This window comes from Erpetoichthys calabaricus, chromosome 2, assembly GCF_900747795.2.
Source record: "Erpetoichthys calabaricus chromosome 2, fErpCal1.3, whole genome shotgun sequence".
NCBI classification, from domain to species: domain Eukaryota; kingdom Metazoa; phylum Chordata; class Cladistia; order Polypteriformes; family Polypteridae; genus Erpetoichthys; species Erpetoichthys calabaricus.
This window is the reverse complement of record NC_041395.2, coordinates 177,367,040-177,381,579: the sequence shown is the minus strand read 5'-3', so window position 1 is coordinate 177,381,579 and position 14,540 is coordinate 177,367,040. Positions and strand designations below refer to the sequence as shown.

The 14,540-nt window shown below is 37.1% G+C and overlaps 1 protein-coding gene across 1 annotated transcript in view; it reads left to right on the top strand.

The window, feature by feature from the left end:
- eif2b5 (eukaryotic translation initiation factor 2B, subunit 5 epsilon) overlaps nt 1-14,540 on the top strand; it is a 74,300-nt gene that overhangs the window by 41,250 nt on the left and 18,510 nt on the right. The window contains exons 10-12 of the mRNA XM_028794832.2: nt 1,495-1,596; nt 1,870-1,977; nt 14,197-14,287. Coding sequence (XP_028650665.1) covers nt 1,495-1,596; nt 1,870-1,977; nt 14,197-14,287 — 301 coding nt within the window. The remainder of the gene's footprint in view (nt 1-1,494; nt 1,597-1,869; nt 1,978-14,196; nt 14,288-14,540) is intronic.

Genomic DNA, 14,540 nt, shown 5'->3' with positions numbered 1-14,540 from the left:
ATACTTTCCGAATGCACTGTACATCAGCCAGGGATGAATCACCAAAAGAATGATCTGGCATTACTTCATATATAGCTGGAGAACCTATAGAAATGGCAGCTCCATACAGTCACAGGTGCTTTTTCCAACTAGTGTGGCAAAAAGCAAGCAGTTCTTCTAAAGATAGTGAGTCACCTCAAATAACCATGTAAGGAGAAGAGAATCGATCAATTGTATCGCTTGGAGCCAATGCTGCACTATAAAGACACCTTCAGAGAATGAATTTGCTTATGTAAATAGAATGCATTTCCATTCTGTTAATGTGCTGCTCTATAGTCTACAGAAAGCTTGTCACATTGTACAGGCATGTAGTGTCCTGCATAATGTGCAACACTATCTTGGCTTGCCAGTACCTGAAGAGATATGGTATGAAGAACCTGACCCACCGAATGATCAGCTAAATTTAACTTTGTTTGAATGTAATTAGCATAATGTAAAAACAGGTAAAAACAGGTAGTAGATGCAGCATTTATTTTTTAACCAATTCATTTAAATTGTGGTCAATATCACACAGTACAGCCCTTATATTCATTAGTTTATTGGCCACATCTTTTACAGTATCCACTGTTGCATTTTGTGACTCCAAAATAATGTCCGTCAGCACACAGCCAGATGATCATCCAGTGATTTCCTAGGCAGAGGTGTGTGTAAAGCCAGCATCTGAAGATGTGCTGGACGCAGCAGCACCACCACATGGAGTTGTGTTATCTGTATGGGGGTCAGTGTTTGTAATGTTGTCTGAAACAGAATAAACAGACAGTGGGCTGCAACTTGCCTTTTCACATCAACTTTGATATCTGACTGCTTCTTTTTTATTTCAAGAACTGTGTGACTTGAAATTTCTAGTTTCTCCACCATGCTGTATCACTCCATAACTTCCTTTTCTTGCTTATACCACTGCTTAAGCCAACAATTAGTAAATTTAGCTTGCCTCCAATTCGCACTCACTGAAATTCTTCTTTTTTCTACGTGATTTTTCTTTTAACAAGAAACTGAACGGAAGTTGATACTTGTATTGATTTGAATATTAAAATATGCAAAATTCTGGGAGGAGTCAGGGTGCAGCCGTATGCATGTGCATGTGCGTTAAATTTCACATTCATTTGGATTTATAAAGAAGAAGTGTGTGGAACTTAGTGTACGCACAGTTTTATGCATCTGGATTTTTTTGTCCATATGCCATGTTTCAGTGTGAATTTTATGAACGGCATTATACATGATGCCCCTGATCGTGTATTTCCTTAGTAATTTCCCTAATTATCTTCTGTGTGAAGTTCACACTTTATTTTTTATTTTATGCTTCTGTTTTGTCTTTCTTGTTTATTTGGATTTGCTCCATATAGTAAAAATGTGAATGATATCTTAATTATTTGTAACTTGTATAGAAAGTAATGTTATGAATAAGTGTACAGTACTGCATATAGTGCGTTCTACACTTTTCTTCTCTTCTTTAAGGTTACAGTGTATATGAAGTAGGAACTGAAGGTAAAGGTTTTGTTTGGAGAGTATCTAACGTTTCACAAAATGAGGAAGATGAACTGTCCCAGTCATTGTGGGGTAAGAAATATTTTTAGGCTTCAAATATAGAAAAAATAAGGTAATTTCATCCACCCAGCTCTCTCCACTGGCATCACAGCTGATTCCTCCTTCTGTTGTTTTGCATGTGGTTACATTTCTTATCCTTAACCTGCAATCTGGATGAAAAGAAGCAACAGCAACCAATGTTAGAAAAATAGCTACAATTGTATTCTGTAGTCATTTATTGTCCTTATTTTATATAGTTCAAGAGGAATCTATAAATTAAAGCTAATTTATTTATCATATTTATAGGTCTGGTGTTAAACCCTGATCCAGAGAGCGAAAGCGAAAGTGATAAGAGTGAATGTTCTGAAGAGTCAGATAACAGGGGACTGTCACCTGAACTTGATGATGTGAAAGGTAACAGATTAATAATTTCTTTGTAGTGGAGGTAGTTCAAGGTGGGTACTTGTTATGTAGTAGGAGAAATTTCAGTGTGTTTGTCTTGAAAAATGCAAGGTTATGCATCATTAGGGACATCCTACAAAGATGTTTTGTTTGTATTATTTGTAAGAAGGGGAGTTGTAAAATTTGTACAATTGTAACTATTACACTGTTAATTTGTTATTTTGTAGTCTAAGGTAGTATCATCAAAGAAAACCTTGTATACAAGCTGCTATTTCTCCATCTATAACCAGGTCAAATATCTTTCTCCTCTAAATCCCCAACATGCTACATACTGCAGTTCATAACATAAATGAAATATGGTCAGCAAATTTGCTGGTAATGTTTTGTTGTCTAAAGCTTCCAAGTAATCTAGTGTTTGTTTCCATGGCCAGGAATAAATGTTTGTTTAACACTAGTATTACCAGAGCCTACGAAAAAACTCGTAGATCCGGCCCACCTTAAATCCCATCGCACCTCTCCGTCAGCGTCTTTTGTCCTGTAAATGTGCCAATAAAGACAAGCAAGCAAGCAGCCTGCTATTCCATCCCCCCACTGCCACAGAACGTGCACAAAGTTCTCCCAGCTCATGCCTTGATTATCTGGGAGTAAAGTGCTGGAGTTTAGAGTGGAAATAATAGATTGTTATTTGGAGCACATGCATTTCATATGTGTTCCGTTTCTACAATAATCTGTGTAAACACAATGTTAAAACAGAAACGTTTTTCATTTTTTAGTATTAAATGACAACAGCTTCCGTGGCGTACTGTTAAGGTTTGCTGACTTGTAATCAAGAGTCCCCGGTTCGATCCCGACTGCCTCCTATATTTGCCGTTTTCAGTAGTGAGCTGCTCTTATTGTTAATATTATACAGTACACACATACATTTGGTTTGCGTCTGTAACAGACGGTGTACATTTATAGCACTTGTAACAGTTACCTTTTTCTTTTCACTTTTATTCTCTCAGTCACTATCACTATACATACTACCGCCATAGGAATCTGACGCTGTTAGTTTTTATTTGAAACTGGGAATAACTGAAGATGTGAATGGTGTTTTGAGGCAATAGAACTGGACATTCTCTGATTTGGAGGGATAAAAGCTGACCCACAAACAGTGGTGAATCTGCCTTATTCGTATGTCACCATCACGTGATTTTTTTTTTATTCAGTTTTATTGAGTGTTCCTGCTCACGCTGAATTAGTATGCACCTTATGTTCTGTGATGTCAAAAAAAACAGAGACATGGGTATATATGATATTTGGAATTATTCATTTTATGACCTGTATAGTACAGTTCGGAAAACATTGTGGCACAGATGCAACATTATTCATATTCATTCGCATAATAACATCTTACGGTTTTATTCAGTGACCGCATGTTTTTTTTTTCCCCGATCTTGCCAGTCTCCACGTTGCTGTATAGTGTTGTTTCTTTTGTACTCCAGGACATGCATAGGAAAGAATAGTACAGAGAGGTAAGTTCAGCGCTGCAGTGCATCCAGAAAGTATTCACAGCGCATCACTTTTTACACATTTTGTTATGTTACAGCCTTATTCCAAAATGGATTAAATTCATTTTTTTCCTCAGAATTCTACACACAACACCCCATAATGACAACGTGAAAAAAGTTTACTTGAGATTTTTGTAAATTTATTAAAAATAAAAAAACTGAGAAATCACATGTACATAAGTATTCACAGCCTTTGCTCAATACTTTGTCAATGCACCTTTGGCAGCAATTACAGCCTCAAGTCTTTTTGAATATGATGCCACAAGCTTGGCATACCTATCCTTGGCCAGTTTCGCCCATTCCTCTTTGCAGCACCTCTCAAGCTCCATCAGGTTGTATGGGAAGTGTCGGTGCACAGCCATTTTAAGATCTTTCAGAGATGTTCAATTGGATTCAAGTCTGGGCTCTGGCTGGGCCACTCAAGGACATTCACAGAGTTGTCCTGAAGCCACTCCTTTGATATCTTGCCTGTGTGCTTAGGGTCGTTGTCCTGTTGAAAGATGAACCGTCGCCCCAGTCTGAGGTCAAGAGCGCTCTGGAGCAGGTTTTCATCCAGGATGTCTCTGTACATTGCTGCAGTTATCTTTCCCTTTATCCTGACAAGTCTCCCAGTTCCTGCCGCTGAAAAACATCCCCACAGCATGATGTTGCCACCACCATACTTCACTGTAGTGATGGTATTGGCCTGGTGATGAGCTTGCCTGGTTTCCTCCAAATGTGACACCTGGCATTCACACCAAAGAGTTCAATCTTTGTCTCATCAGACCAGAGAATTTTCTTTCTCATGGTCTGAGAGTCCTTCAGGTGCCTTTTGGCAAACTCCAGGTGGGCTGCCATGTGCCTTTTACTAAGGAGTGGCTTCCATCTGGCCACTCTACCATACAGGCCTGATTGGTGGATTGCTGCAGAGATGGTTGTCCTTCTGGAAGGTTCTCCTCTCTCCACAGAGGACCTCTGGAGCTCTGACAGAGTGACCATCGGGTTCTTGGTCACCTCCCTGACTAAGGCCCTTCTCCCCCGATCGCTCAGTTTAGATGGCCGGCCAGCTCTAGGAAGAGTCCTGGTGGTTTCGAACTTCTTGCACTTATGGATGATGAAGGCCACTGTGCTTGTTGGGACCTTCAAAGCAGCAGAAATTTTTCTGTAACCTTCCCCAGATTTGTGCCTCGAGACAATCCTGTCTCGGAGGTCTACAGACAATTCCTTTGACTTCATGCTTGGTTTGTGCTCTGACATGAACTGTTAACCTGTGGGACCTTATATAGACAGGTGTGTGCCTTTCCAAATCATGTCCAATGAACTGAATTTACCACAGGTGGACTCCAATTAAGGTGCAGAAATATCTCAAGGATGATCAGGGGAAACAGGATGCACCTGAGCTCAATTTTGAGCTTCATGGCAAAGGTTGTGAATACTTATGTACATGTGCGTTCTCAATTTTTTTATTTTTAACAAATTTGCAAAAATCTCAAACTTTTTTCACATTGTCATTATGGGGTGTTGTGTGTAGAATTCTGAGGAAACAATGAATTTAATCAAATTTTGGAATAAGGCTGTAACATAACAAAATGTGGAAAAAGTGATGCGCTGTGAATACTTTCCGGATGCACTGTATATGCAATCATCAAATTCAAATGTTAACAGTTCACACACACACAAGGACTGTCCTTCCTACATTTACGACATGTACCTGTTGCAATGTACACACTTCTGTCTATGCTTTGGTTCCTATTACATTGAAAGGGCACCTGACACTGACTCGGGTTTACTTTCCTGGGGAAAGCGACTGTCTTGGAACAGAAGCTTGTCGATGTTGCATCCTCCTTTTCTTTTTCGATCGCTTTTTCTAGTAAGATGCGACAATGTTCCTGTGCAAGGTGAGCCATGAACACTCTTCTTTTCTCAGTGGACCCCATACATGCCCTGCACAGTACATGTGCGTTGATCGCTGCCAGGTCAAGCTTGTTATAGCACAAGCAACCGGCCACCCACGTGTTCCTGCTAGCACTGAATAAGCTCATGCCTTCTGGTGCACGATGTCAATGCAACACGGAGAAAAAAGAAAGAGACAAATATATGGGACATTGGGTATAAATTTATTGTACTTGTAAAAGTTAGCTTTCTTCAGTTTTATTCTCTCAATCACGATCACGCTGTACACCCCCCCACCCAACCCCGCCCCTCCTGATGTGACTCTAAGTAACAGCACCACAATAAATTCACACCCAATCTGACGCTGTTCATTTTCAAATAATATTGCATTAGTGTGATGATGTTTTCTGATTGGTACTATGCAGGTCATAAAGTGATTTATTCAAAATGTCACATATATTGTCTCTTTCTTTCAGGTGTGTAATAGAAACCACAGCATAGAGAAAATTGTGTACATTGTATAGACATCATAGACCATACATAATGTACATACTAATTCAGCGTGAGCAGGAACACTCAATAAAACTGAATAAAGAAAAAAATCATGTGACGGTGAGATACGAATAAGGCAGATATTCCAGCTTTTGTGTGTCAGCTTTTATCCCTCCAGATCAGAGAATGTCCAGTTCCATTGCCTCAAAACACATCTACAGTTATTCCCAGTTTCAAATAAAAACTAATAGCGTCAGATCCCTAGGGCGGTAGTATATATCGTGATAGTGACTGAGAGAATAAAAGTGAAAAAAATGGTAACTTTTACAAGTACTATAAATGTACACCATCTGTTACAGACACAAACCAAATGTATGTGTGTATTGTATAATATTAACAATAAGAGCAGCTCACTACTGAAAACAGCATCAAATGTAGGAGGCAGTCAGGATCGAACTGGGGACTCTTGATTACAAGTCAGCAAATCTTACCAGTATGACACGCCACAGAAGCTGTTGTCTTATCCTTGAACCTTTTCTGAAAGTGTTTATTTGATCTTTGGACTTCAGGCCTTACACATTATATAGATTACTAGCAAAATACCCGCGCTTCGCAGCGGAGAAGTAGTGTGTTAAAGAGGTTATGAAAAAAAAAAGGAAACATTTTAAAAATAACGTAACATGATTGTCAATGTAATTGTGTTGTCATTGTTATGAGTGTTGCTGTCTTTTATATATATAATATGCACACACACACACACACACACACACACACACATAAACATATATATACATATACACATATATACACACATACATAAACACACACACACACATATATATATATATATACACACACACATATATATATATATATATATATATATATATATATATATATATATATATATATATACATATATATTTACACACACAGACACATATATATACATAAATATTTACATATCTACATATATACACATCTACATATATATATACACACATATATATATATACATATATATATATATATATATATATATATATATATATATATATATATATATATATATATATATATATAGACATACATACATAGATAGATTGACACATATATATATGTACTTGTGTTGTCATTGTTATGAGTGTTGCTGTCATATATATATATATATATATATATATATAGCAAAATACCCGCGCTTCGCAGCAGAGAAGTAGTGTGTTAAAGAGGTTATGTAAACATATATATATACATATATATACATATCTACATATACAGATATCTACATATAGCAAAATACCCGCGTTTCGCAGCGGAGAAGTAGTGTGTTAAAGAGGTTATGTAACTATATATATACATAAACATATATACATATATATACATATCTACATATACATATATATACATATACACATCCACATATACATATATATATATACATATACAAATTTACATATCTACATATATATATATATATATATATATATATATATATAATATATATATATATATATATATATAGATATAAATATAGACATACATATATACATACATACATTCACTGTATATATACATATCTACTTATTGGCTCCTGTATTTAGGATATAGCGGGTTGGATAATGGATGGATGGACATCTGTATGCATAGCCCTATTTGCCCGTTTTCGTTTTTTTTCTTTCTTCAGTAATATTTCAGTAAACCCGGAGCTTGTCAGTTCAAATCCTGGTACTGACACCACTGTGTGACCCTGAGGAAGTCACTTCACCTGCCTGTGCTGCAAAAAACAAAAGTAATGTAACAAATTGTACCTCAGATGTTGCAAGTTGCTGGAATAAAGGCATAAGTAAAATAGATAAATATGTATTATACACATAGGAACTATTTATTTATTTTCAGTTAAGTCATCTGCAGCAAACTTTTATAAATGAGGGTTTCTCATTTTTAGATAGTGCAAACTGTTTCTTCTTCATTGACGTTTTCTCTTGGAGAGCTTTTTTCATTTCATTGAAAATTAAAGCAGCAGCTGCCAAAATATGTAGCTTTCTTATTAATTTTTCAACATTGTGTAAAATAAATTTATGAAGTAACATAAAAGGTTTAAATACTGGTTATCCTTTTACACTAAAATATTACTAAAGAGATACAAAAGAAGTAAAATGGATATGTTTTTTTTCTTTAAGGAGATTAAATATTACTGAAGAAAGAAAAAAAAAATTAAACAGCCAAATGGGGCTATGCATACGAACTTAAAAGGTTTAAATAAAACAGAAATATATATTTTATTTTTACTTGCTTAACTTGTGGAGGGTGTATCCTGTAGCAAAGCCCTAACTTTTTTCATGAAAGCCCGTTTCAGTCAATAAGTCTTAAAAAAAGGTGTAAAGATATTGACAATAAGCTAAGCAAACCCAGGAAGACATGGAATCGTTTAAATCAAATATCATTACATCTTCCTTTCTTAAAGAGAAGTAAGGCAGTACTTATAAGCTTACATATTTATATATAGACATACATACATATATATATATATATATCTATATCCGAAGCCGTGCAAGCACACTCTTGAGAATGCAACGTATAGTTGTACAGAAGAAAAGCAATCTTGCCTCAAATGAATGGCAACCTTTTGTAGGTCTATGAACTTAATTTAAACTTTAGGTTTACACGGTGCTTTCTTTCCGAAGTACCTGCACTCATGAATATGTCTGTATGTGTCAGTCGGTCAAATCCACGCGCTTCGCACCGGCGAAGTACCGCTTTTAAATTTTTATTAAGAAGAATAGAAAACCTTTTTAAATTGAGGGAAAATATACTAATAACAGTTTGTTAAGGATCTGTTTTTTTGTGAAGCTGCCTTCACTCGAGTGATCACTTCAACCTGACTTGGTGGCCAACTATAAGCGTTACCTGGTAGGTAACCACCCATACAATCAGATTGTGAATCAGACTACGAATGCCGTGAATGTAATTACCCCGATCTACATGTTGTCAAATAAACGAACCACACGCCGTGGCGTGGAATGTGATTACCCCGATCTACATGTTGTCAAATAAACGAACCAGACACCGTGGCGCAATTTTAGGGGCTTTGCCTGTAGCGCTGACGTCCGAGGTTCGATTCCCGTAAGGGAGTGAAGTGAGTGGCTGGTTACCTACCAGGTAACGCTTATGCTTGGCCAGCAAGTGAGGTAACATCAGCCACGGTGCCTTCAGTTGTGAGAAGCAGATCATAGAATGGTTGAAAATAGTTTACTGTCAAATAATGCAAAGAGTACGCGACACGTCTTTCCCCCTTATTCTTGGCTCATCAGGCGTACAAACTCACTGCACTTGCTTATGGTAATCGAACCTTGGACGTCAGCGCTAGAGGGGCTTAGCAGCGGTGAAGTATTGCTTTTAAATTTTAATTAAGAACAAAAGAAAACCTCAGAGGTTCGATTCCCGTAAGGGAGTGAAGTGAGTGGCTGGTTACCTACCAGGTAACGCTTATGGTTGGCCAGCAAGTGACGTAACATCAGCCACGGTGCCTTCAGTTGTGAGAAGTAGATCATAGAATGATTGAAAATAGTTTTGCATTTACCTTTTTAGTAAAAGGCGAGCTTTTAAGCCTGAGAAATCACCCCGTAAATGCACACGTTTAATTGCACATGTGTTAATATGTATGCTTACACAGTATTAAAAGACACTCAAAAATTACGTCATTTACCTTCGTTCCCGCGTTTGACTCGTGCTGTAAATCTCTTCCTTGTTTTTAGTTCACGTGATTACGTAGGAGGCGTGATGACGCGATACGTGACTCTGCCTCCTCCGTTAGAGTATATGGACAAAAAACATGTTCCAGTTATGACCATTACGCGTAGAATTTCGAAATGAAACCTGCCTAACTTTTGTAAGTAAGCTGTAAGGAATGAGCCTGCCAAATTTCAGCCTTCCACCTACACGGGAAGTTCGAGAATTAGTGATGAGTCAGTCAGTCAGTCAGTCAGTGAGTCAGTGAGGGCTTTGCCTTTTATTAATATGTATAGATTCCAACATTTTGTCTTTTACTACTAAAATATGAAAAACGTTTCTGTTTTAACAATGTGTTTACACAGATTATTGTAGAGATGGAACACATATGAAATGCATGTGTTCCAAATAACGATCTATTATTTCCACTCTAAAACTCTAGCACTTCACTCCCAGATAATCAAGGCATGAGCTGGGAGAACTTTGTGCACGTTCTGCGGCGGTGGGGGGATGTAATAGTAGGCTGCTTGCTGCTTGTCTTTATCGGCACATTTACAAGACAAAAGACGCTGACGGAGAGGTGCGATGGGATTTAAGGTGAGCCGGATCTACAAGTTTTTTCGTAGGCTCTGGTAATTCTAGTGTTAAGATAGCAGTGTCATCAAATATTTTGGTCGGAAAACATTAAGTAAATCAGAATGGAAGAGTAAGAGAAAGCATGTAAAGCATTGTCTGGATTTAACTGCTAAGACCAGTGAGTTGTCTCCTGCAGTAACAGGTATAGCATTTGAAAGCATTGATGTTCAGTAGCTAAACGCTCAGCTTTCTGACCTAGTTTTATTTTCATTTGTAATTTTTCAAAGACCTGCATCTTGCTGCCTTAGAGGGCACGCTAGAATCTATATATTTTATCTACCAAGAGGCATATGGAGAACCTAAAATGCAACTCTCTATTATTTTTGAGCCCAGGCATTCTGCTTTATTTTATAATAAAGAAAGGATGTCTTTGACCACCTTTGTCCTACATCTTTGAGGAATGACCTTTCTCGTTCCATCCACGACACTTGAAGATGACTCTCAGAAAGACCTCCCGTTGTGTTTTTGAAGATAACTGCTGTCTTCCTTGACCTCTGGTAATTGGCATCTTCCATTCTTTACTCCATACTCCATTGGGCATGCAGTTTGCTTTTTATTTAGTACTTAACATATTGTAAAAAAATAAAACAAATGAAAATAGGTTGGACAAAATCATTGGGACCTATTAGTTGTTAAAAGACATCATTGAGTGAAAGTGATATCTCAAGCAAACTAATTGCTCTAGTTAGTATCACATGTATCCTCAGTCTTATAACCAGTTACTTGGCCTATTTGAATGTAGCAAAGTGCTTATTCAGCTCTGTTGTGTCATTGTGAATACCACACTGAAAATGGACAAGAGCAGGAAAAGCAGAGAGTATTCTGATGAAGAATGGAAGAAGGTAATAGCAAAGCATGGTCAAGGTAAAGGTTATGTATTAATCTCCAAAGAGCTTCATGTTCCTATGACCACATAGCTAATGTTATAAAGACATTTAAGGTCTAAGAGAATGCAGAGTATCTCGCTTTATGTGGCTAGTAGAGAAAGAACTAAGGAAAACAGCAAGACTGATTTGGGCAGACCACCAAAATTAACGTACAGCAGTTTCCACTTGCACCATCTTTCACTATCTGAATTACAATATGCTCCATGCTAAAAGTCCCTGAAAGACCAAAACAGAAAAGCAGTTTATTGACAAGTCACAGTACTTTTGGCAGAATGTCATTTGGACAGGTGAAACTAAATTAGACTTTTCTAAGTCACAGGAGCTCAATGTTCACAGAAGACAAAATGGCACACACAAAGAAACGCTATCCCTACTCTGAAACATGGAGTGGGATCATTAATGTTATGGGATTGCTGTGCCTCTGATCTGGCCAGGGTTCGATGAAATCAGAAGATTACCAAGGCACTCTGGAATAAAACATACTGTCCTGTGTCGGAAAGCACCGTCAGAGTTGCAGGTTATTATCCTAAAACATACATCAAAGAGCACAAGAATGGTTGAAACAAAAACGTTAGAATGTTCTGATGAGAGCTGAGAGAAGGAACACATAAAACCTAAGGGAACTGAGGCATTTTATTCAAGAAGAATGGGCCAGATTCGTAGTTTAGAGGGGAAGAAGTCTCATTCGAAGCTCTTGACTGCAATTATTGCCTAAAAAGATTGTGCTACCAAATGTTAGATTGGGGCCCCAATAATTTTGTCCATACTATGTATTTTTAAACACTATGGTTGGTCCTAAATCAAAAGCAAAATGTCTGCTGTATGGAATGCTGAGCAAAAAATAATGGATCACAGTTACTTTTGTCAGTTCCTCTTTTTGAAGTAGAAGGGTACCAATACTTTTGGTCGCATCTGGAAGAAGCATTCTTAGGATGTCCTTGTGGAACCTTCTGTGCTGTGCTGGTGTCTCTGAACTTCCAGTTTTCCTTCTGTACATATCCTGAAATTTGCGCTTTCTGTGTGCCTAAACGCCTTCCCATTTAGGGGTCTCCTTATGTTAAGTTAAGGAGGCTGAAGCTTTTTAAAAGTTTTATATACAGTTTTTTTAGAAGGGAGGTTTTGAAATGGGTACCAATCTTAGATGAAAGTCAGTACAAAGCCTCAAGTCAAATTTCTTCTGTTTAGTATTTTAATTCTTTTGTATTTATTGGCAAACTGGTCAACACAATTTACAGCCTGTTATCTTTCACATTTCTGGCAGTTTCTCTGTTGAACCAAAATTCCATATGAAACAAAGGCAAGCCTATAATCAAAGCTGAGAAACATTCAGGAAATAGAGCACTGAAGACTGGTATTGGTTGTAAGCAGGTTCAGGAATTACACAGAATAAATGTTAAAATTAAAGAATCAAATATTGTAAGCTCACAGCATCTTGATATTTTCCTGGAATCCATGAAATCGGTTGTACACATTGTTAAGCTGTTTAGAGCTGAACTGAAAATGTAATTGTTTAATTATAGAATATTTTCAACCATTAAATTAAATAACATAACATTTTCCATTGAAATCTAGTAGTTTTTATATACCGTTCAGCCACCATAACATTAAAACCACTTGCATAATATTATGTGGGTCCTCTTCATTCTGCCAAACAGCTCTAACCCATTAAGGCATTAACTCCACAAGACAACTAAAGGTGTCCTGTGGTATCTGGTACCAAGTAATTAGTGAGGTGGGTTTTCCATGGATTGGGCTTGTTTTTCCAGCACAACTCCCAGATGCACATTTGGATTGTGGTCTGGTAAATTTGAGGGCCAAATTTCTAGATTTTAAACTCTTTGTCATGTACTCACACCATTTCTGAACAAATTTGTGTATTGTGGCAGGAAGCATTATCCTGCTGAAAGAGGCCACACCCATCAGGTAATACTATTGCCATGAAGGAATGTTCGTTGTCTGCAGTAATCTTTAGGTAGGTGGTATGTCAGAGTAACATCCACAGCCCCGTACACAGGAAGCTGTGATGCACTGTGTGTTCTGACACCTTTCTCTCATGGCTAGCATTCATTTTTATAGCAATTTACTCCCCACACTCATCACTGAGCCTTGGGCACCCATGACCATGTTGTGGGTTCACTGGTTGTCCTTCATTGACTGTTTTTGGTAGGTACTAACCACTGCATACCAGAAGCACTCCACATTCCTTCCGGTTTAGAGATGCTTTCCCCTGTCTTCTAGCAATCACAATATGGCCCTGGTCAAAGTTGCTCAGATCCCTACGCTTGCCCATTTTTCTTCTTCAAACAAACTACCTTCAAGAACTGACTGTTGAATTGCTGCCTAATATATTCCACCTCTTGATAGGCGCCATTGTAATAAGATAATCAGTGTTATTCACTTCACCTGTCATTGGTTTTAATGTTGTGGCTGATCGGTGCATAAAAGATATTTTTTAAGGATTTAATTTAAACAGCACTTGTATTACCTTCCTGTACCTCCTATTGCGTGAAAAGAAGTTAAGGTGTATGTTTTATGATAACAGATTTAAATTTTAACAACCAAAGTCCAAAGCAGACTGCTGTAAGAAAAAACACCTTATAAAAATACAAAGATCAGGTGCAGGAAAATAAACAATTTAATATTTTAAGTATTTTTACACATTCACTAAATTCTGTACAAGGTTTCTTGAAAATTGTAAGGTTTCAGAGGAATAATAAAATAAAATGATTTTTTAAGCTCTTTGTGATGCATAATATCTGTAATCTCACTGCAAACATTGTTAGTAAGAGATTTTGTAATGTACTGCACAAAAAAGGACATCTAGCTTAAAGCAGACTTTTAAGTTTACTAAAAGAAAATTAAATGTAAGTTGAAGTGGGAAAAAAACATTTGTGCTTGTGTACTTCAAACTTCTGACAAGGAGTGAATTGCTTTAGAAAATTCATCCAGTGTTAATACTTGTTCCTTAGTAACAGATTCCAAATGTAATATTTAGGAGTTTATTTGAATTCCAATGGCATTTCTTTTATTTAAAAAATTCTGACACAACTTTTTGATCTTTTCAGTATTCCAGGTGGAGGTTATGGGAACCTTGCAGAGAGGGATGGAAGAAAACATAGGCTGTGATAATCTTGTCCTAGAGATCAATTCTTTAAAGTAAGAAGACATTAGAGCATAGTATGGAAGTTTAGTGTTGAATATGCATCTTAAGGGGAGGAAATGTACTTTATCAGTCTTCATGCTCACTTGTTTTGGTGTATTTTAGGTTGTTGCAGTATAAGCCATATTCCAAAATCTATAGTAAAGCAATGAGATGCTAAAAAAAAATTCCCCAGATTTTATTCCTGGTTCATGTCCCAGTTTCTAAAGCATAAAATGAATAAGAGTTTTTTTTGAAAGGTTGCAAATT